At 41.5% G+C, this 25,212-nt stretch overlaps 1 protein-coding gene across 1 annotated transcript in view; it reads right to left on the reverse strand.

The window, feature by feature from the left end:
• Positions 1-25,212, reverse strand: part of map1ab (microtubule-associated protein 1Ab) — a 63,696-nt gene that overhangs the window by 35,751 nt on the left and 2,733 nt on the right. Inside the window, exon 2 of the mRNA XM_084672125.1 lies at positions 24,160-24,261. Within this exon, the coding sequence (XP_084528251.1) occupies positions 24,160-24,261 (102 nt within the window). The remainder of the gene's footprint in view (positions 1-24,159; positions 24,262-25,212) is intronic.

Raw genomic sequence — 25,212 nt, forward strand, 5'->3', positions numbered from 1 at the left:
GGTCCAATCAGCGAACAGAGGGAGTGGCTGAGAACGATGACGTTAATGTCGTGCACTAGTTTGAGTAGTTAAGTAATGGCGGTGGAGAAAGATGCGAGCAAAGCTATTCTGCGGTAGCGGCAACGCTGCCGAATATCCATAAGTTAAAGCCGGAGCAAGTACATTCCTTGCTGAGTTTTGTTGGTGGCCATGATGTTGTGGCCCTCCTCACCACGGGTTTGGGAAAAGTTAGATTTTCCAGCTACGGCAGCTAGCTCCGTTACAGTAGTGGTGAAGGAGTTGGCTAAGGCGAACGCTTGAGATTGGTTATGGCAGATCAGAGTGGCTCTGGGCAGATCCAATAGTTTTAAACTTCAACAGAGGACCCGCCTTCATGGAAGTTAACGCTTGTCAATGGAGCGATCCTAGACCCTCTGTACAGATGAAATGTACGAGGGTCTGGTTAGGACCAGGCTACTCCAGACCCAACTTCCCGACCAATTTTTTTTGTGGGCGGGGCGAAGTTGGGCTGGCAGCCAGGCTAGCATTTTGCGCTTTAACAGCCGAAAGCTTGACAGAGCTTCTTCAAGTGGGCTAGTAACCGGTAGCTAAGGTAGGATTGGTCAAAGCTGTTTTGGGGCGTGGGTTTCGCGATAGGTCAATTGTACCAAATGTTCAATGTTGATTTGTTTACGATTTGTATGTAGTGTGACAGTAGGCTATGTTTACAACAAATTATTGTCATTAGCCGTTATCCATGAATTCACTGGTAACTTACACAATTGAGATAATAAAAAATGGTATACTATTGTACTTCTGTTTTTCAACTTTTTTCTTTAGACTATAGCAATTTTGGTTTCTGAGGCACATTTTCTCTAGCCTGACGTTGTCATACTCATAATTCTAGTCAGAATATGAGTCTGAAAACTCTCCGTTGGGCTGTGACTATGGGGCGTGTGTCAACCGAGCTCGTAAAACAAATGCCTCTTTGCTCAATTGGATAGACCTACAACCAATCAGAGCAACGTAATATGTTGTTTGTTGAAAACAAATTAAATCCAAGCGCTCTTTGGTGACGTTGTTGATTACGTTACTGTTGATCATCTGTCCATCATTGTATAAAGCCCGCCCTGACAATTTAATTGGTCCGAACAGCTCCTGTCCAATATAGTTTTTCCGCAATCGAGCCCCTCCAGACCCAACTTCCCGACCAAATTTTTTTGTGGGCAGGGATAAGTTGGGCTGGCAGCCAGGCTACATTTTCTCTAGCCTGGTCCTACCAGACTTTGTGTACATTTCATTTGTACAGAGTCTGGGCACTCCCCATTGACAGGATCTCATCCTTGAAGGCGGGTACTTTGTTGAAGTTAAAACTATTGGATCTTTCCAGAGCCACTCTGGATCTTCCATAACTAATCGCTAACGTTCGCCTTAGCCAATTCCTTCACCACTAACGGAGCGAGCTGGAAAATCAACCCCGTGGGGAGGAGGGCCATAACATCATGGCCACCAACAAAAATCAGCAAAGGTTTTTCTTGCTCTGGCTTTATAGACTCCATGCTACCTAGCCCGGAGGCTAAGCTACCGGCTAATGAGCCACCCTTGGGTCCAGCTTTCTCTCCACTGGCCGATGGACCAGATGAGTCATGGCCTGCTCTCGGCGCTAAACCAAAGAGGCCTAGCGCCGCTTCTACCTTCATCTGAGTTGGGACTGTCACCAAGGATAAAAAGCGAGGCAGAGACTCTTCCCACATCACCTCTCCTCCTGTCCCACTCAGAAACAGATTCGAACCACTGGGAACTTTCTCTCCCTTGTGTGTGGAATCCAAGGCGAAGAGGCACAGGAGTGCTAGCCACGCAGCTTACAAACATGAAGGGCCCAGATAGCCGACACACCATGATGGTAGCTACAACACACATTCAAATCCGACACATCATCGTCTGCTGCGACCCGGAGTCCCCCATTTCACTCCAAGCCCGTCTAGGACCACTCTGGGCACTGTTCGACCCCCTATCAAGCCTAATCACACAACAATACCACAGGATTATCAAGATCCAAAGTATGCTAAGACTACCCACAGCCAATCAGCACTTAGAGGAGCTAACGCTGCTAGCACTGTAGAATCTACTGCTAGTACTGACACAGTGGCTGACCTTGATCTAGCACAAGGACCTATCATTCAAATAAGATAAGAACTGGCTCTGCAGCTACTAATAAGGCAAACGTTAGAAATGCAAACACAACACCACATATGGCCACTTGGAGATGCCATGACAGCACATTTTAAACTGGCAAAGACAGAAAATATTTGTCTTAGCAACATATCTGTCGAGGACCTGTTGTCAGCGGTACAAACACATAATATTTCAATTACTGATCTACCCATCTCAGACCATCACTGTATACCTTTTAATGTGGAAATGTTCCTAAGAAAAACCACAAAATAATTTTTAGTCCAAAGACGATATTTAGACGATACAGCTATGATGACATTTTCTGAACAATTTGCTCTATATGAGCCAACTAATCATGATTGCGCTCTGAATGAAATGGTAGACAACCTCAATGATGCACTATTAACTGTGTTAGACTCTGTTGCACCACTGAAAAACAAAAAGAAGTGCACAAGCAGAACCTCCCCATGGTTGAGAAATAAAAAGAAAATGCCGTGCAGCAGAGAGAAAATGGAGGAAAACATCATCAAAACAAAAGATCACTATCCACTACAATATCTACAAAGATACACTAACTACCCAAGGGCGTAATTATATGGGGGGACAGAGGACATGTCCCCCCCAATATCCAAAGAAGGACAATTTGTCCCCCCCAATATTTATTCATACTGTATGATTATGCGGGAAATATCGATGTGACTGCTAGTGCGTCTTTCTTTCCAGTAACCTAATTCCTTAGATAACTACTAGGTGAATTTCACTATAATTTCGAATTGTGGAATTAGTGCGAATTGTGATTGCAATAGGGCCTACTCTAAAGCTTGTATGAATGGGACTTTTGACAAGCTAGCCGGCATAGCGTTACTTGTCAAACGTATTAAACCCAGCTTTGACAGCTAGCGTTTAGGGCCACTTTCCTGTTCTCTGAATTGTGTTATCTAACATAAATTATTTTAGACTCCTGCCATTTGTTCCTTCTGCCTTCGTCATTTTCATCCCTTTGGAATTGCGTTGCTATAATCTATTAGAAAGAACTGGAGAAAGGTAGGTGCTTGATACAGGATACGTTAGCATTGCTAGGAACTGTTACTAGTAACACCTAGACCGTAGGCATGTAAACAAGTGTAGTTTGCTAACGCAAGAGCGTAGGTAGAATGTGTGATAATTTAGCCTAGGCTAGTTTATTGGCAATGGGGCTAACGTTGATTCATGTTCCTGACTGTGTTTCATTCAAATAAATAACCTGTGTAATGTAAATCTTCAATTCACGATGCATGTTTGTCCAGATCTTGGTCATGTTATTTTTCAGCAAGTTATTTAGAGCTAGCTAGCTAACTGAAGCTGAGTAGAATGGTTTGGTTGCTAAGCTGTTGCCTAACGTTCTTCCCACCCAAGTCAATCCAGTTTGCTTCAACAACAGAAGTGGAAACAAGTAATGTTATCATTTCAAATGATATATAGTCAATCTGTTGAAAACAGGGTTGTGTAGACACAATAGATTTATTTGCGCGTTTTTATTTCAAGTCTCCAACTTCGGCGTTTCAGCGAGTGCTGCTGTTGGCCGTGTTGCGTTTTTGCTCCCCAGCTTCACTCGTTGAAAACCAACCAATCAGCGCACAGCTTATCTAAATATTAATGAGCACACCATAAAAGGAGAAAAGCTAGTGTTTTTTTCCCGGGAACATTTCAGAGGATCTGTCAGTGGGCATAGAACAGCACCCAGGCCATTTTCAACCCAACCAATGTTACATACCCTATTCGGAGACCTTTCGGAAGGAACAGTGTGAAATACTCCAAAAACCCAGTCAATTGCCCCTTTAAGAAGCTCTAACGCTAACGCGCCGTCAACGCATGACGACTTGTTGTGGTAAGTAAATGTGAAATAAAGAGGGGGGGGATAGTTACCCCCAGGGGCTCTTACCAAAATATGTCTGACTGTATTATTTGACACATTCATCAGAGCGAGTTTGAACAAGAGGCAGAGAATCAGACGGATGTGAGTGAGGGTAGGGTGGATGCTGAGGTGAGTGATAAATGGTATACTGTAGATACTCGTCTCGTCTCGTCTCGTCATCTTCCGCTTGTCCGGGGATCGGGTCGCGGGGGCAACGACCTAAGCAGGGAGGCCCAGGCTTCCCTCTCCCCGGCCACTTCCACCACCTCTTCCTGGGGGACCCCGAGGCGTTCCCAGGCCAGCCGAGTGACATAGTCCCTCCAGCGTGTCCTGGGTCTTCCCCGGGGCCTCTTCCCAGTAGATACTGTGGAAGCAATTTAGATTTCCTGTGTGCTTACATTATTCACTAATCAAGAGAACTAGTCATTGGATACTAGTTAGTATGTTCTCATGTAAGCTTGCTATTAATAAGAGTAGATTGTGTATGTGTCAGGGTTAATAGATGTTTGAGATCAGGAGAAATTACTGGCTAAATGGTCCTTGTCATGACAACAAGGAGAGCTCCAACTATGTGTTGGGAGCTGTGAATCTCTTTCTCTGAGACTGTTGTAACGTCATTTCTGCCTGACTGTCACTATCTATGTTTACATTCTTGTGCCCTATAAAAGATGGTCCTCTGTCCTTCAGAGCGGAGAGAGACTTGATTGAGACCTAAGCCTGGTGTTGTGTTGTCATTTATTGTCAGAGGTCTGGTTTTCTCTCCCAACTGCAGATTGATAAATACTTATTAAAATCCAGAACTCAACTGAACTTAGTCACTCCGTTTATGAAGAGACGGACAAAACACTTTCTTCATCAATTGGCGTTGTCGAGCAGCAGGATTGCAGAACCAGATCCAGGAGAGACCCACGGCGGCACCAGTATAAAGCAGAACCCGTGGTGCACAAAACAAAATGGTAAGGGGATCCTTTTCCAAAACCCCATTCATGGACTGCTTTATGCTTGGTGCGCCTGCTGTCCCTCTGCGATGCTGGTAACGTAAACAATTTAAGAACCTTTTATTGTGACGTTCAGTTGGGAGCCTGGTCTTAGCAGACTAGAGTCTGCTAGCCCTCAACAGGAGGACGATAATATTAGACTTTTGGTTTAGTAAATTTGGGTCATTTGTTGACTTGCTATTTTTACTTTGTCTAGGTCAGAGTTGATAAACTCTGATAGCGTACAAGAACCCTGGTTGCGGGAAGTATCGAAAAAGTATGTAACAGAATCTGTATTCTTGATCTGAGGTAAAGGATCTGTTAACAGAGAATACGGACCATATACTCTTGATCTGAGGTAAAGGATCTGTTAACAGAGAGTTATGGTTTTACAGATACAGACCAGGGGTGAACCAAACAAGGAAAGGTATGTGTTATTTTTTTATGCATGTTTACAGCTGAAAATTTTTGTTGAACAGAGATATTATGTTTGTTTGAATTGTATTAAGTTGAACTGGATGGTATAACGTTTTGTGTTGGGCTTTTCTCTTTTGAACAGAGATCTTATTGGGACTTTTATATTTGTTTATATTGTAACTGTATTAAGTTTGGTTTTGGGCTATTCTTAAGACCAAGCACAGTAGGTGGGCGGTCATAATGTATTAGGGTCAAAGGCTTTATGCGAGAGACCAACTTTAAGGGAAAAGTGGTTTTATACAAGTTAGGGATACTTTGACAATGTAAAGGGACAGTTAGGCTTTTAACTGACAAGCTTGGCATTTAATGATCAGCGAGGGACACAATCAAATACTAAGGAAAAGACAGACAGGCAGTTTATTAATTTACTCGTCTCTTTTAAGCACAAATTGTGTTTTTTGTTACTTATGAGGTAACGGAGTTGTGGAGATTATTGTATGCGCGTTCCCAAAGAGTTGGGTCTCTGTAGGCGCGTCCCATGATGGAGCGCCCGGAGGGTGAGGATAGCTTGGCTTGAAAAGGGCCATATTTGTGGTTCACAACCACATGATGTTGTAGTTCTCTTATTCTTTAATATTGTGACCGTTTTACAGTGCTACCAGATTGTGCGACTATTCTAAAGTGCTGTGTGATTCTTGTTGCAGTAAATCATAAAAGTTGGTGACATAGCCTACAGTTATGAGATTTGTTACAGATACTTTGTATTCAGATACATTGTAATTCAGTATGGGTAATCTAGCTTCCAGTATGGGAGCAATAGAGACGTTGTTAGTCCAGCCCGATATATGTGTGATTTACATGGAATTCAAGCAGTTTTAAGTATTGAGAGATTGCATGCGTGGATTAATCATGACTCGAGACATTGTTTTCCGCTAGGAAACGTTTGATGTAAAGATATTGGAGTTTAAAAGGCCATTCTGAAAGACAAGGAAACAAGTCGGACGTGTAAACAATATTAAAGCTGGCAAATGTTGATATGGTTAACTGAATCTAAGAGACAATGTGGCATTTTCTTGAGAAAGTAAGGTCAGATCAAGCTAAAACTGATTCTGATAGAATGCTAGTCTATTCAGACAGAGACGAGATGAACAGAAAAGTCATTAATAAATGGTGATCAGACTGAACAAAGTCATAGAGTGAGGGAACTCAAGACATTGCTTGAACATGTTAGCATGAAGTTGCTTGAACAGACGAAACCAAGGGCCAAAACTAATTGTGAGAAGTCAGTAGTTGTGAAACAGGCTGAAGGTAGCTTAATTCTCAAGTGAAACAAGAGTCTGCCTAAGATTTGTAGCCTATTTACCGACAATGAAGATGATGCTGTTGCTATAGCTGTGGCTATACAGAGGAGAGCCAGAGACAGGGAAAATGCATTATTAGGGGAAGCAGCGGGTCAGGTACAGCCAGAACAGTACTTACAAGAGAAGGTCGAGGTTCATATCATAACAAATATGATTGGTGAGGTTATTCAGGAAGGCCTGTAACTATCAATTGAACCCCCAGGTATCAATGAACCCTATGGTTCATCCAGGCCCTGATGTATGACAGCTTCTGTACCTTTATCGCCCATGGTCAGTGACTGAGCTGAGGGAGCTAGGAAAGGGATTTCCTGACATGAGAGGACTCAGCAACATTTTCTAAGAGATTTGCAAATAGCTATCAATGCTAACATACCTACTTTTATTGATTTGAATCAAGGGTTATAGGGTGAACTCCAGCCTGGTATGTTGAGAAAACATAAAGCATACATTTCTGTTGGTGTTTAATGGTAGTAATACTGGAGGAGTGTTGCTTGACTGGAGCAAAGTGTATGATCGCTAACAGAGAAAATATGAGGATCCTAAAGATTATCTGGAAAGACTTACTAGAATGTAAAAAAAAAAAAAAAAAAACTTTCTGATATTACAGCAGCTGCATCCCCGTGCCACTTTGTCAAGTGTTCATATGTGGATTGTTTCCTGAACTCCAGGTAGAAGTTAAGAAACAGGTTCTACATTGGGAGAACAAAAACTGTTGATATGGTTATGGATTATGTCAAACATAATTGTACATTGATGCAGGAGAATGCAGGAAAGAAAGTTGAGAAATTAATGACATTGCAAATGAATTTCTTACGGAAAGAAAATAATATGTAAAAAAAATAATATAGGGTTGGAGTCCCTGAGGTTAGAGACCTCTAAAAAATAGGGTTGGAGTCCCTGAGGTTAGAGTCCTCAAAAAAATAGGGTTAGAGGCCCTGAGGTTAGAATCCTCTAAAGTAAAGAAAAAAATAGGTTGAAATCCTTGAGGTTAGAGTTCTATTTCTTTCAACTATGGGGTGTCGAATAAATCAGTTTGAAAGGAATTTGTTGTGCAAACTAAACCGAAATGATATGCACTACTGATGTTTCTTGTCTATTCCTTAAGATAAAGAACACTTGGCCAAGCAATTCCATACGCATCCCCCAGCAGCGGAATGCAGAGATTTTAGCGACCGCAGATGTGGCCTTGCTAGAAGCTGGGCCTGAGCTCCTGTGGTCCACACAAGCTAATCATATTGTTATCATTGTTTGTAGTACGACTCTTGAGAACCGGACCTCAGTATGCTAGTGATAGAGAAGTAGGGAAAGGTATTGTCCCAGTTATTGATGCTTTGTTGAAACAAGGAGTCATAGGTAGACTTAGGTCAATTTGATCCCTTAAGGCTAATCAAATACTTGGAAGTTTATTATGGGTTTATAAGCTGGTAATGCCTGTGTTATACATCCTGTTGTGCCTAACTCTGTTACGATACTTAGCAAGTAACCCTGTTACTTTCTAGCTCTGTAAATGACTATTGGTTGCTTTTCTTATTTGTTCCCATTGCAGAAGAGAGCCAGTAACTGTTGGCATTCACGTTTCGCCAGGTCTACTATACATTTCAGTTGTACCGCAGGAGTACACTGAATCACCTACGTTGTTTAGTCAAGCATTACGAGAGGAGCTCCAGGATGTCACCTTAGCAGCCGGCTCTACTCTGGTGCAGTATATTTATGACCTTTTTTGATATGTTCTAAGAATCTTGCCTCCTGCCAACAGGACACTATTGTTGTGCTACAGGCACTGGTTGAGAAGGGCCACAAGGCCTCAAAGGCAAAACTGCAGTTATGGTCTTAGGAGGTCAAGTATCTGGGCCATACACTCAAAGGTACAGAGCGTTTATTGACGCCTAATAGAGTGGAGGCCATCCGATGGATACCGAAGCCTAGAACACCAAAACAACTCTAGGTTCAGTCGGGTATTGTCGTTAGTAGATCCCTGATTATGCTGTGTTGGCTAGACCTCTCCTTGATAAAAGGAAGGAGACTGATACTCATTTGTTGTGGAAAACTGAAGCTGATAAATCATTTGTATCTCTTAAGCAGGCCTTGGCCAAAGCGCCAGCTCTCGGTCTGCCAGAATACACCGGGGTGTACTGACCCTGCAGCATGGTTATCTTAAGAGGCCTATCGCCTATGTGAGTTTCTTCTTTAGAAAGAAACCTGTGGCAGCAGGTTTCCCCCGTGCTTACGAGCAGTCTGTGCTGCGGCAACATGTGTGGAAGCAACTTCAGATATAGTGCTAGGGTCGCCCTTGACAGTGATGGTTCCTCATGCAGTAAGTGTTTTTCTGTTACGCACCAAAACTCAACACCTGTCAGCCACTAGAGCTACAAAGTATGAACTGTAATTGTTGACTCAAAGTAACATTACATTCCATAGATGCCCCACATTGAATCCAGTTTCATTGTTGCCCACCCCTGATGATGGTGAACCACATGACTGTGAGATGGTTGTCGATAAAGTGCTAACACCCAGACCTGATATGTTGTGACAAACTTAGGGATAATGCTGAACTTGTGTTGAACGTAGATGGATCTTCGTCCTGAGCATGGGATGGCTCTCTAAACTCCGGATAAGCTGTCTGCACGGACAGTGAGACATTCGAATCTGGTAAACTGTCTGCACAGCAGGAAGAGTTTTGCTTTGACAAGGGCATGTTGTTTGTCAGAAGGCAAGGTCGTAAATATTCAGACTGACTCGAGGTATGGATTTTGAGTTACTCACAATTTTGGTGCCATATGGCCAGAAAGAGGTTTCATTAACTCCTCAGGTGGAGCAATTAAGAATGGAAAGATGATTTGATAATTTAATACTATTACCGAGAAAGCCAACTATTGTTAAGTGTGAAGCTCATACTAACAATAGCAGAAAAAAAATGTTTCAAGAGGAAATACTAGAGCTGATGTTGCAGCAAAGGCTGCGGCCCTCTGATGTGTCCCAGATCTGTATTTGTTTTTTTGTGTCTCAGCAACCAGAAACGCGCATTCCCTCTCTTCATGTTGTGGTGGACCTTCAAGTCGCTGCTGATAACACTGAGAGGGATGGTTGGTTATCTGTTGGCTGTGTGAAAGATTCCACGTGCATTGTTCCCTTGGTTGGCTCGCATGGCGCACGGATGTGCCCATACGAGCAAGGGGGGTATGGTCTCAATAGTAAATACAGATTGGTTTTGCACCTGGTTTTTCCACAAAGGCTGAGCAACATTGTGCTCAGTGTCATATTTACCAGCAGCATAATCCCGGAAAGGGACCAAAGAGCCAGAGACCCAGCCCACCCACCACCAAGTGGTCCTTTTATTAATTTGCAAATTGATTTTATACAGATGAACAAGTGTTGTAATTTTGATTGTGTACTTGTAATTGTTGTCATGTTCTCTAAATGGGTAGAAGCCTACCCATGTCGGAAAGTTGATGCTACCACGGTAGCCAAGATTTTATTATAAGAGGTGTGATCTGTAGATATGGGATCCTCACAAGACTTCTTTTGTGGCACCGCCACAAAAGAAGTATTATTAAAGCAGATGCTAAGAATCTGGGATCACATCACGTGGATTCAATAGTACCTCAGTCACTTGTCATGTTTTCAGCTGCTATTTTCCCTGTGTATGGTCTATTGGTAATGAGACAGCCAATGCCTTAACTGAGGTTGCTTCTGAGATGAAGGCCATGAGGCAGGTAGTGCTACAGAACCCTATGGCATTGGATTATCTGTTGTCAGCTCTGTGATAGGTCATGACTGATGTACTTTTATCCCAGATGAATCTGCTAATATCACAAATATGCTCACATTAAAGAGATAATTTCAGCTTTGGGGGAACTTGAAGCTTGGAATTGTGCTGATTGACTTCCTCGGGTGGGGTTTCTTTTTCGACTATATTTCAAATGGGAATCACTGGATTGGGCGAGTTAATCGTTGTTATGCTGATTGTGGTTTGTGCTTGGAAGATGTGTACTTTCTGCTGTGTACAGTGCTGTGCAGTAGGCTCTCGGAGGCATGCCAGTAAAATTATGGTAGCCCAAATCAAGCCACAGACAAAAGCAAGCAAAACTGATGATTACTGTATTGCCCTGAGAATGATGGACTTGTCTGATATGTAATCTCAAGTACCACGTGACTACTTTGCCAATGTAATAAAGATGGCCATTTGCCTCCTTCTATTTTCCAATTGATATACAATATTGTATGCAATCTGAAGAGATCTGTCTTTTAACCACAGATCAGTTAACAATAATTAAAGATAATGGTTACTTTATTGCTTGTATACTGTTTGAAATGCTCTGAATTTACATGTAATGAACAATGTTTGGTCTATACCCTGCTGTGTTGAGCTCACGAGAGCACGACCCTTGGTTATGTCCAGGAGAGAAATATGCCTATGTTTCTAGAATCGTTGATAAACTGTCATTATGCTGTTTGCTTATGAAGTGAATAGCTGTAAGCTGGTTCTTTTGTAAGGTCCTAGGAAATGCCTGTGTTACTAGGATGAATCAGAGGTTACAATATCACCAAAGTGTATAATGCCATGCAACTTTGAACAAGGAAAATAGAAGGAGGGTTAAGGTCATTTCTGGGAGCCCTATCTAGAGAACTAAACAAAAGCTATTCACTTCATTGACTTTGTACTTTTTCACCTGATTGGGTACTACCTAATACTTCTTCAAATCCTATAATCATGTATGCTGTACTGAGTAGTAACAGATACTGTATTGTTTGATTGTTAAGGTATTGAAATGTTATGAAACTTGTGAAATGTAAGGCACTACAGCAGGTCCCAGGTAAACAGTTGATGAATGATTGTTGTGTTGACATTAAACGTCAAAAGGGGGGACTGTGGAAGCAATTTAGATTTCCTGTGTGCTTACATTATTCACTAATCAAGAGAACTAGTCATTGGATACTAGTTAGTATGTTCTCATGTAAGCTTGCTATTAATAAGAGTAGATTGTGTCTATGTGTCAGGGTTAATAGATGTTTGAGATCAGGAGAAATTACTGGCTAAATGGTCCTTGTCATGACAACAAGGAGAGCTCCAACTATGTGTTGGGAGCTGTGAATCTCTTTCTCTGAGACTGTTGTAACGTCATTTCTGCCTGACTGTCACTATCTATGTTTACATTCTTGTGCCCTATAAAAGATGGTCCTCTGTCCTTCAGAGCGGAGAGAGACTTGATTGAGACCTAAGCCTGGTGTTGTGTTGTCATTTATTGTCAGAGGTCTGGTTTTCTCTCCCAATCTGCAGATTGATAAATACTTATTAAAATCCAGAACTCAACTGAACTTAGTCACTCCGTTTATGAAGAGACGGACAAAACACTTTCTTCATCAATACTTAAGCAAAAAGGCACGAGGGGTTGTGCTAAATGGCCAAATATAACATGGCTAAGAGCTCTTCTTAGCATGATGCATCTCTGGTATATTGGCTATATATTACGAAACCCTGAGATGCCTCATTGCTGTAATAAACCAGTTTCCAAAACAAATAGTGCATAAAAAATAGATAACATATCATACGTGTGGTATACAGTCTCTTATACCACAGGTATCAATCAACCAAACGGCACTCAAATGCATATACAAAATAGCCCTTTGGACCTGTTTAGAGCAACCTTTTATGGTTGTTAATGTTAGTTTATCTATTGTGTATCCTACTGGCTAATAGTATATGTATAGTATATGTATATGTAGCAATGCAAAATGTTAAAATATCAGATCGATATCAAATATCGAAAGTTTTGATGTTACTCATTTTGAATTACAGGTAGTGCAGAGTAACTTCAGTGTAGATGACAGCAGGCAGGAAGAACAGGTAGCAACAGAAGAGCTTGGAAATACCTCAAATGAGTCAAATGTCCAGATAAGGGTAGATGAGAACAGACAAGATGAACAGGCATCAGAGGAGCCTCGACATACCCCAAACCAGCCAAATGTCAAGACCATCCCAACACAAGTTCTTGCCAACAAAACTCTAAAACTGTCTTTCCAGGAGAAGTGTTTTTTGGAAAATCCCTGGCTTCATTACTGCCCAATGCGCAGGGCAGTTCTGTGCTTTTACTGCTGTAGGGCATTCAGAGGCAAAAAGCCAACAATTACTACAAAGGCAGACTCTGCATTTATTGATGTTGGATTCAAGAATTGGAGGAAGGCTGTTGAAAAATTTGAAAATCATGGGAAAAGCCAGAGCCATAAACATGCAGTGACCACATACATACATGAAGCCCAACCAATCACTGCAACATTATCTTGGGCACAAAAGAAACAACAAGAAGAAGCCAGGGAAAACCTTTTGAAAATAGTTGGTGCCATACTGTATTTGGCGAGGCAGGGCAATGCTTTCAGAGGTCATGAGCAGAATGAAGGAAACTTAAAACAGCAACTTCAATACAAGGCAGAGGATGATCCCAAGCTCCAATGTCGAAAACGAAATACTTCAGATTATAAGTAACTCTATTATCAAAGAAATAGCACAGGAAGTACAACATTTGTCTGTAGTGCAATATTCTGTGATCATTGATGGAACATTGATGGATATTGCTGGGATAGAGCAAGAGTCTATATGTATAAGGTATGTAGACGAAAATCTAGATCCTAGAGAAGAGTTTGTAGGGCTGTATGAAACTAACTCCACAACTGGAGAGAGCATTGCTAAAGTTGCCACTGACGTCATGCTCAGACTGAACCTGCCCATCTCACAGTTGAGAGGGCAGACTTACGATGGTGCAGCCAACATGTTCGGCAAGGTACAGGGAGTACAGGCTCTCTTGAGAAGGGAGTAACCTCTGGCTCCATATATCCACTGTGGTCCACACTGCATAAACCTTGAAGCTCAGATGATTATTTCAGCTTCATCAGTTGTCAGGAACTCGCTCGACGCAGTCAATGAATTAGGAAGATTTTCTAATCAGTCTGGAAAATTTAAATCAATTTTCAGTGAAATATCTAAATTTAATAGTGTTAGATCTACATCCCTCAAGCCATTATGTCCCACTAGATGGACCGTACGCACACCAGCCATCCAGTCTGTGCTCAGTCAGTACGACAGTGTAGAGATGGCGACCTGTAGTGTGAGGGAGACTGCATCCAGGGCTACTGGACTTCATGAGGTGTTCCTCAAAGGAAACACAGTCTTGGGGCTTAAGATGGCAGCAGATGTCATCTCAGCCCTAGAAACCCTCAATAGCTCCCTTCAGAGTAAACGGCAGACAATCTGTGGTATGATGTTGGCTGTGGAGCATGTCAAAAGACATTTGGAGAACAGAAGAGCATTTTCGAGGATTGTATGTGCAAGCCCAAGACATTGCCTCATCATTAGACCTGGTGCCCATCAAGATGCCCCATATCCGCTGCCCTCCAAAACAATTATCTGGACCGGCTGAGCCACATATATACCCCTCTGCAGAGTCGTTCCACAGAAGCCAGTATATCAACATGCTTGACACAGCCACTCTGCAACTTACACAGCGCTTTGATGAGCCGGGTATTCATACACTCAGAAGTTTGGAGTATGTCCTTATCAGGGAGCTTTAAAGGTAAGGTTGCAAATGCATATGGGTCCAAAGAATGTATTATTTGTATAGTACAGACAGTAGATATATGGTCACAGTTATGTTTAGTATAAAAAGGCATACAATTATTTTTACTGATTCATTTTAATTTTGTCTTGCAGGTGCAGTTGGCGATGCTCAAGTCCACCCATCAGTACAGCAACTGTGGGGATGTGGTGGACCTGCTGAAGACCATGGTGCCTGAGGTTAGGAGCCTTTTTAAACAAGTATAGACACTCCTGAGACTTTTGCTTGTGGTTCCTGCTTCTTCAGCACAGGCTGAACGAAGCTTCAGTGCTTTGAGAAGGCTAAAAACCTGGCTGAGAACCAACATGACGCAGAAGAGGTTAAACCATGTAGCTGTGTGCCATGTGCACAGAGATAGGTTGGACAGACTTGATAGAAAACAAGTCTGCAAAAGCTTAATAGCTATGAGTGACAGCCGCAAGAATGTGAATTTTGAAAATAGAATTTACTGTATAAGCCTACATTGGTCTACAAACTTTATTTATAATATGTGGCTTGGGCATTTTTAGAGGGTTTAATGTTGGAGGAAAAAAAAGTGAATTGACAAGTTACTTTCCAATTCTGTGGTATTTAAATTTGTACAAAATAAAGAGCATTGTCCCTCATTATACATGCCTGTTTGACTATCATTGCTCCAGACCTGATATTAGAATATTGTTATCCTTTAACAGTAATTTATCCAAATATTTATAGCCACTATATGTCAACAGAAAATGTCTAAAATTGGGTTGAAGTTACCTCACTAGGGAGACATCACTGGCCTCTTTCTAGTCAATTTAGGCTAGTAGTCTGTGCCGATGCTCGAATCATTGTAGAGTGACTATACGTTGGTTTGACGATCAGATGGAATAAAGCGCCTTGTTGTTTTACAAACATTCTGACTTTTATTTTCTTTTGATTTAAAAAATGTTTGTATAGCCTATGCGCCAACACAGAAAGTCGCACAGTTGCAGGGCTGCCAACTCTCACGCATTGGCCGTGAGACTCACACATTTCAACCAGTTCACATGCTCTCGAGCCACACCTTGTATATCTCACGCTGAGAAGGCAACGCCAACCAAGTAGGCCCTAGTTCTGCTAAATCTCTGAAAAGTTGGCATACCTGCATCTGTCCCCCCCAATGTGTGATTGACTATTTCGCCCTTGTAACCACCTATAACAAAACCATCCATCTAGCGAGGAGAGAATATTTCTCCAACATTATTACAGAAAATGCCAGAAATTCCAGTTCTTTTCTCCACCATTGACCAGTTGTTAAACACTGTCCCTGCCCCCCCCCTCCATCCTCAGCAGTTAAATGTGAAGAGCTTGCTTTGTTCTTCAAGAACAAAATAACTTTGATCAGAGCTAGTACTAGTAATAGTGGGGTCGAAACTGACATTAGTAGATTCTGCAACATAACCATGAGCACATTTACCTGTATTAAACTTAGTGAACTTTCCAAAATTGTCAGCGAATTTAACTCCACAACCTCAGATATTGATCCTATACCCACAACAGTGTTTGATAGTGTCTCATGTCCGGTGCTAGAGATTATAAACACATCCCTTAGAACTGGCATCTTCCCAGATGCTTTCAAAACAGCTGTTGTAATGCCCCTATTAAAGAAACCCAAATTGGATAACAGTCTACTTGCAAATTACATACCAATATCAAAGCTTCCATTTATAAGTAAAGTACTGGAAAAGATAGTTTAGTCCAATTAAAAAATGTTCTTGAAGAAAGTAACATTCTGGAAGTCTCGCAGTCAGGTTTCAGGAAATATCGCAGTACTGAAACTGCTCTCACCAAAATAATTGGCGACCTCAGACTAAACTCTGATGCAAATAAAGTCTCTATCCTTATCCTGTTAGATCTCAGTGCAGCATTTGATACTATTGATCATGACATCCTAATCAATAGACTGGAAAAGCTTATTGGTTTCACAGATAGTGTACTGAACTGGATAAAATCATATATCACAGAAAGGAAGTTTTATGTTAGTTTAGGGGACCATAGGTCGAAGAAACATGAGAACTGCTACGGGGTTGCTCAAGGAAGCTGGCGAGGTCCATTACTTTTTTCTCTTTATATGTTACCCCTCGGTGACATAAACAGAGAACATAACATGAATTTCCATAACTATGCGGATGACACACTACTATATATATATATATCCACTGAACCCAACGATGCAACGGCCATCAATTCCATTACCAGCTGCCTGTTGGCAATAAACAAATGGATGAATGATAACTTTCTTAAATTAAATGAATACAAAACTGAAGTCCTACTATGTGGCCCCAAATCCAAAAGAGAGATGCTTACTAAGAATATAGGAGGTTTAACCCCCTGGCTTAAACCAGAGGTGACAAGTCTCGGTGTAATCCTGGACTCAGATTTGAATTTCAACTCTCACATTAATAAAGTGACCAAAACTGCTTTCTTTCACCTGAGGAATTACATTTACATTTATTCATTTAGCAGATGCTTTTATCCAAAGCGACTTCCAAGAGAAAGCTTTACAAAGTGCATAGGTCACTGATAATAACAACAAGATAATAACAACAAGCCAAAACAAGAAGCACACATTTTGAACAATCAAAAAATAAGTGCCAAAGGGAAAAACCAGGAAGAACCAGGAATATGTCGAAGATACGACCATTCATAAACCAAAATGATGCAGAGAAGTTAATTCATGCTTTTGAATCCAGCCGGCTGGACTACTATAACACACTTTTTGCTGGTCTTCCCAAGAAAACCACTGAAAGCTCATTCAAAATGAGAAATTCTGCAGCTCGATTATTAACCAAAACTAAAAGGAGAGAACGTTTACATTTAATCATTTAGCAGACGCTCTTTCTCCGCCGCTATTACTGAACTACAACTCAAACTAGCGCACAACCTCAATGTCATTCTCAGCCACTCTCTCTGTTCGCTGATTGGACAGGTAAAAATTGGCCGGAGAAAACCAGCAAATGTAACGCAAACCCAGACTGACTTACTGAAGGAAAATGAAAATTGAGCGGAAGTACGTAGGAGGGCGGAGCCAGGCTACATTTTCACCGCCATTGCAAAACCTCAGAGAGAGAGGGGAGATGTGGGGGCATTCAGAGAAATGTGGAGAGGAGAGCAAAGGAAAGAGCAGTTGATGGTGAACCAAACGGTGCTCAGCTCCTGACCATGACATTTACTGCCCGCCTTGTCCACTATTGATTCTTTTACTGCCATCTAGCCGACAACTTAACAATAAAAAAGTCTCCTCTCATTTGTCCAATACAGGATCCAGGAGGATTAAGGCTGTGAACTGAAAAGCTGATGAGGAGACTGGATAGTTCAATCAGAAATGATGAATGGAGGAAATCATTAAGCATGATATATGAATCCCATAAGGGATGTGGAATATACATTCACCTCTGTGTTATGTTTCTGGAAGACGGTACAATATCTGCTGCTAAGGCTGGCGTTCAGCTGTTAACCTCTCACTAATTCCTCATCATTACAGTTGTGTGTGGTACCACCAGAGACCTCCAGATGCAAAGCTTCAAATCCCTTCAGCAGGCCAATGCGTCAAATATAAAACAGTACCTGTATACTGTGTAACATACAATACACAGTATTTATGAACTTGGACTACTCCCTTCCAGCTTGGAATACCCCCCACCAATACATATTAAATGCCTATATTCCAATAAGCACAGAGGCTAATCCTTGGTATTTTAGCTACTGTCTCCATGGGTCAGTAAGGTGTCATCCCGACTATGCTGGGATAACCATGGCAACATATATTTTGAGTAATCATATTGATGCCTTTCATCCATCCACTGACACAGCTTGTCCTTCGACTGAATGTGAATAAGTTCCCACCTTGTACACTGTCAGGAATTCTTCTCTTGTTTCTCTGTTCAGGTCTTCCTGAGACCTTATTTTAGTTCTGAAGTACAGTAAAAGTTTCAAAGTTGCCGAATGGTAGCCTAAACTGGGGGCCATGTGGTGCACAATGCTGCTAAACCTGTTGGTCGATTATGAATCGGCAGGCCTAGCTAACATAATCCAGGTGTCTATCTTTATGAATGAACATCCAAGGCATTACAAAATATCACAATACATCTTATACCATCATACTAATTTATTCTACGTGTGTGTTAGCATTCTGGAATCTACTTATCTGATTAACAAGGATTGGGGCATTAAGACCTCTTATGAATTTATCGCCCTCAAGGCGCACCTATCGGACACGCCATCAAATCTATCTTTTCCTCTCAGCCTATGGAGTGCGTGGGGGAGGGATCCATAAGGATTACAGCTGCCTGCGTTGGTTCCCAGCACATTACTTCCCACCTCTCCTTAGTTTCTCATCTTTTACTTCACTTTCCTCCCACGTTTCCCCTTCAAAGTTCCCCTGGGCCTTTTGGGCATTGAAGCCCACGCCCGTCCTCATTTCCTATAACCCACTGCTGACTAGCCTCAATTAACATTTTGATTACTAGATTCTTGGAAGATTAACCCACCCCTGCTTTCACCTGAGCTGAATACCTGGTAGCAAATGACATACAAAGAGGCACAGAAGAGAATACCCGTGGTCCATTTCTAGTAATGGGACACAGTGAGAACTATTGATACTGTCAATGCAGAGTCCTCAACTCGAACGGCTGTGTTTGCGTGACATATTATAAGCCTGGGGTGATTGGAGTGTCATCCACAGTAAATCGCTGACAGTAAGCCACGGTCCCTACCCGCTCCCTAGAAGGTATTAGAGGGGGCAGAAGAGGGACAGACGAGGCAGGGGAGGGGATGGGTTCTGAGACAGAAAGCCCACCAGACTGGAATAAAGCACCTTATTAGAGTCAAAGTGATGTTGGGTCTGCCAGCGGGATAGCGGGGAAGGCGGCATGTAGATGAGGCTGTGTGTGTATGTGGAGATGGTAGTCTGTGGTGAAGAAGAGGGGTGAGTGTGTATGAGAGAGGTGTTTTATTTAAAAGGTACACAGCTTTACAGTAAAGTAGCAAGCAGCTATTCAGACAACTGGGGGGAAAAACTAGCATACCACAGGCATTCCTCGCAAGGCAAGCTGGCAAACTGCTGCTCTATGCTAATGTTATGTTCACTATGTTACATTTATTATGTGTATCTGAATCCTCAGATAATAGAACTGAAATAATCATAGGCCTACCTCATGGAATTTGACCCTGTCTATTTCTGCACTGCAGGCATTGAATTCCCTCCCACTTGAGTGCTATTGATCGGCCCTCTATGACTTATTGAAAAGCAGGCAGTTTTCAATACTCCCTGACCCATCCCCTGCCCCCACAATCCCAGGTGCTGCAAGATCCCCTTTGATGCCTCAAATAACCTGAGCTGCCTTACACCGTGCCGATGCGAACGTCCGACTATTGCGTCGCATCGGACCGCTCCAGAATTAATCGATAGGTCGCTTGCATCCAGTTGGGTAATTCCAACAGAAAACGTGGGGGGTGATTAGTTCCAGGTAATGTTAACAAAGCTAGCAACCGTCGCTACACCTAAAAAAGCAATTCTAAAACTGGTTGTTCCCATCCTTATTTGTGATTGGCTATATTGCGTTCCATGCCGTTGTAAAATCCAGCATAACCTCACAGGTTGTCCTCATAACATTCTTTACCATTCCATATTACTGCGCATCGAATATTTCAAATTGAAAAACACTGCAAAGGTGTCCATCTGGCTGTTGCGTGGCAACGATTTATGTGGGAACTCTACTTTGTAGTAGCAGAAGAATGACGGTTTATTATTAAACTATTTTGTTTCTAATTGTTTTTATTGATGAAACCATATCAAATATTTGTAGTAACAGTTTTAGAAAAGCAATAAGCCCCGCGAGTCTGTGGTTTACGTTGATTTTAGAACAGGCAAAGGGAGTTGTTAGGCACGACGCGAAGCGGAGTGCCGAAAACCCCCTTACCTGTTCTAAAATCAGCGTAAACCACGGCCTCTTGGGGCTTACTGCTTAAACAATCACTGCCACCGCTACGTCGCTACGTCTGCAATCACTACCACCGCTATGACATAGGCTACGTCTGCCATTATGTGAATAGCTATATGTAGATAGGCTAAGGCAGCTAGCTCACCATTATGTCATGCCATATTATCATCTAGTGAGACCATTCAAGATATTAGGCTACCCATAGCTTCAAATTGAAAAGTGAGGCGATCCTTCGATTAAAGTAAAGTTTCTTATTAACGTGTTATTGTCAATTAAATTAAAGTAGGCCTAAGTTGCCAAGACGTTTCAAGACCCATTCAACACGGTAGGCCTACACAATACCCAAACCCAGATATTTTAATTTATTAAATTCTTCAATATTAAGACGTTTACTATGACAGCTCCCTCATCCACCACTCCATCAAAATAAAATGACACGCCATGATTGATGTAAACGATAGGGTAGGCTAGCCTACTACGTCGAGGTCTTTTTTTAGACCTTTACTTCGTTGATTAAAAAACAGACACCCTCTAAACACATCTAAATTCTGTTTTTGTTTTATAAATAGCTTAATATTAATCAATACACTATCCCGTAGCCTAACTTTTGAACATAGTTTTTGTGTCGGGAAAATGGAGGAAGGGCCTAGATGTATGTATTTGGGTTTGTTTTGCAATTGTTGGCTACTGTTAACAATTATATAGCTATGATGATTATACTCTGATCATTTAGATTTACATATAGGCCTATGCCTGATGCCTAAACATTTGAAATCACAAACTACCATATGGGCCTACGTATAGGCTATATAACATAAAATACGTTTAACGTGGCTATGCTGTGTATCAAATCATTGTTCATCATTGTTTAATGCATTAGGCTATATCTATGTAGGCTATTTAAGTTGAATTCCATTGTCAGCCTACATATTGAACTGATGAGAATATGAAAATGAGATGTCCGTGGTAAATCATCGTTTTCCTGTTGGGTCAGTGTTACAGGAACGTCTGGTTAAGCAACAACTCTTGCCAGTCGTGTCATGCAGCCGCAGTCGATGTCGAACACACCTAATGTGGGCAAAGCTTGTCTACAGTGTATGCTTGGGCGTGCGAGGACACCTGTCAACCCCCATAAAAACAAGCCAATCGAACTGCATTTAGTCCCCCCTGAGAAATAGACATATTGTCCGTCATCCAGATTTGATTTGATTTTTTCATTAATGGAAACGGGATTTCAACTTTACTGTAGGACAAATCAACCTCAACATTTTAGCCTACAGAAACCACAGTCTACGATTGAAATATTTTGTCATAGAAATCCATGTATCTCAATACTCAGATCCTGTCACGTATCTCCACACTCAGTTCCTGAAACCCCTGTGTCTCACCTCCCCCAAGAAGAGGTTGCACTGGGCCAGGTGAGAGTGCAGTCTATAGCCTCACGGTACATATAAGCTGAGGGAACTTATTGTTGATGAAGGCAATCCCAGTTGGATGCTGCTAAGTGCAGATCCCAAGTTTGATTTTGGTGTGCCACCCCAAGATTTTCCCTTGCTCCATCTGGCCACCCCTATGAAAAACGTCTGGGGCCACGACTGCGCGTCGCATCCAGTTTGGACACGGTGTAGGCCAAGACGCGACTGTCAGAGCTGATCGCGGCTGATTGAGGCCACTCTCAATGGTAGGTTACAGTTCACGGTCAGTTGGCGTCCGGGAGGGGGGGGGGGTGTAAACCTTGCCCCGTGCCAAATGTGCTAGGACCGCCACTGAGCCCACTGCTATGTGACCTTCTTTGGGTATGGTGAACTCTCTCATCCCCTTGGAAGGCTGGAAAAGAAGATCAGTCATGCAGAGAAAGCATGACGTTACTGTAAATTAGACTTATCTCAATTTCACTTGGTGTTGTGAAGTCTTTGCCGGGGACTTCAGTTGTCAAAGATACATTTAAAAGGCTGTTTTTCCGATGGAAGAGAGGGCTTTTGGTATTAAGAATTAATTGCTTGGAAGGTAGAAATATAATCACATGACTGGGTTTCTGATGACTTGGATTCCCAAAGGATGTAAAGCCAATGACTGAGTGTACCTGAAATGTATAATTCAAGGGGTTGAAAAAAACCTGTCTGTTGTTTGAATGAAGCAATAAAAGTAGAAACAGAGGAGTATGGACCATTAGCTCATCATCATTACCGCCTTGTCATCGTGAGTTTTCTCTTCACACAGTACCAAGCTTCAAGTGAGTAATTGCTTCTTTATGGCTTTTAGTATTGAGGTATGCACATGTGGATGTCTGAATTTATTAAAGATAGAGCAGTCCATGGAAATTTCAATGCTTCAAAGAATATTGACTTTGTCTCAGTTGCTGTCCGAGCAGTTCCGAAGGTCACTTATGGAAAAGAATGAATGCGGAAATATCCTGCACTGTCAATGTGTTCTTCATGTGTGGGAGCTGAATGAAAAATACATTTTCAGTATTTTGTGTTTAGAAATGCTGTGTCATTTTTGCTGATTTGGATGAATCTTAACACTCACTGTCAGGGTACCATGTGATGTTAGCTGGTCCATAGTTATGCATTTCACAAGTGTGAGTGTGACTTTAGCTCGCAAACTCTTAACAGATAAGATGTACAATCTCTCTCCCTCTCTTTCAATGTGTCACACACACATACGCACACACACAGAGACAGACAGACAGACAGACAGACAGACAGACAGACAGAAAAGGATAAAGTATGACTGCATGCCCCAGCTCCCGACACAGCTCCTTGATAATCATATTGACAATTACAGGTACTAGACTGAGGCGTTGCAGAGGGGACTGGATGAGGAGTCCCTCTATATGCAGATGTGTCAATCATATTAATACTGAAAGTTACTTGCTTATTATTTGTCTACAAAAGCAAAGGCTGTCTTATTTCTTCTTTAGTCCAAGTCTGTAACATATTATCAAACTCTATCCTAACAGCAGCGATGAATCTTTTATATTGTTCGACGCCTTGTCTCTTAAAAAGCATTTATTTTGACTTCCGCAGCAAAGTTTTTGTATAACGTTTTCTGATCCATTGAATGCACTGTATTGCAGTCTATATTTGTAAAACAAATATGAAATGATGCTGCCATGCTGAATTATTGTAAAGGCTTAATGAATGCAATTCAAGCCAGTTAGGCTGTACTGATAACCAAATTGTGTATAATCAAATGCTTATAGAATTGGCACGTTTGAAATCTTTTCTGTATATGGATACATAACTGTATGTCATCCCTGTTCCTCATGAAGACATCCACATTCCTTCTGATGTCTTATTGCTTCTGATGTTATCCCTATTCCTCATTATTACATTTACATTTATTCATTTAGCAGACGCTTTTATCCAAAGCGACTTTCAAGAGAGAGCTTTACAAAAGTGCATCTGGTCACTGATCATAGCACCAAGATATCCACAAACATTGCGGGTAGCCAAACATGAAGCATACAATGTGAAAAACCTAAAATAAGTGCCAAAGGGAAAAACCAGAGCATGTAGTTAAACAAGTTACAGTTAAACAACATGAACCTCAAAAAAGCGCAGGAGTGTACCTGTAGAAAAGCAAGCAAGAGTTTTAAATCAGTTACAGCTAACCAACAAGAGCAACAAGTCTCTAAGTAAGAGTAAGAGTCATTGTGATCCTGGAGGAAACTAACTTAATCTAACTTATCAGGTCCAACAAATCATTCCTAGGTGCCGTTGTATTCCCAGAACAAGTGAGTCTTCAGTTTGTGATCAAAATGTATTCTAATCTCCATTCTAATAAAGCTCGGGTTCCACTGACCTTTGACCTCAGAAGAGAACTGAGCAGAGTGACGTGTGATAAACAACAGCAGCTGTTGGTCCAGGTCACATGACTCAAGGCTGATGTTCCAAGATCGAATCCCTGTTAGAGCAACACAGAACAAGAGAACAACAAAGACATTATTCTCTGACCATCAACAACCTTCAATTCCCTGTCCTTTTCATTAGTACATTTAATATGGAAGCAAATCAGTGACACACTTAATATTGAAATGTGAACAACACCGAATTCTCATATGAATATATTTCAATGTAAAATTAAATTCAGGGTGCTTAAAATTAAAGCCTAAAACATTAGATCTTAAAAAATTAGATCTTAAAAAATTCAAGCCTAAAAAATTTAATCCTATCAAATTCGAGACAAAAAAGTTAGAGCTTAAACATTTTGAGCCAAAAAGAATTAGAACCTATCAAATTCAAGGTATCAAAGACGGTAGAGCAATCAAGCCTCAATGCAATATTTGATCACATTGGACTCACCGAAGCATGGTTGTTTTCCCTGGTAGTCATCATGCGTTTTCTCTTCTCTATTGCTCGAATGCTCTACCTATCCTTGGTATCCCGGATGTTACAATCTGAATGTCACTGATTTGCTTCCATAATATTAGAGTCTAATATTTAGAGTCTAATCATTATTCCCAAGACCAAATTTTACCCTGACTGATCTCATACAAATGTATTTGGATTTAATCAAACTAACACTGACTAATCGTGTGGTAATGTTCATCTTTCTGAACAAAATGGACCATTCCTCTTCGTTTAACAAGGGTCACCTAGGTGCTACTGGGTGATTTGCACCCTTCTCTACATTCATCCTCCGTCTCTGACAGATGGTTTGAAGTGAAGAATCTCTGAACTTCAGAGAGAAGGCCCTGCGTCAGATCTCAGTAACTATGGTCGAAACTAATGCAGAATCACTCTCTGATGATATTCACTGCTGGCTACATGGGCACACTACTGAGAATAGGATATAAGATTATTCTAATTTTCTCATTCCACACTATCTGGATTACACTAACCTCTACTCCCTCAG

Source organism: Hypomesus nipponensis, chromosome 14 (assembly GCF_054491055.1).
Source record: "Hypomesus nipponensis isolate SF chromosome 14, ASM5449105v1, whole genome shotgun sequence".
In the NCBI taxonomy this organism is placed as follows: Eukaryota; Metazoa; Chordata; class Actinopteri; order Osmeriformes; family Osmeridae; genus Hypomesus; species Hypomesus nipponensis.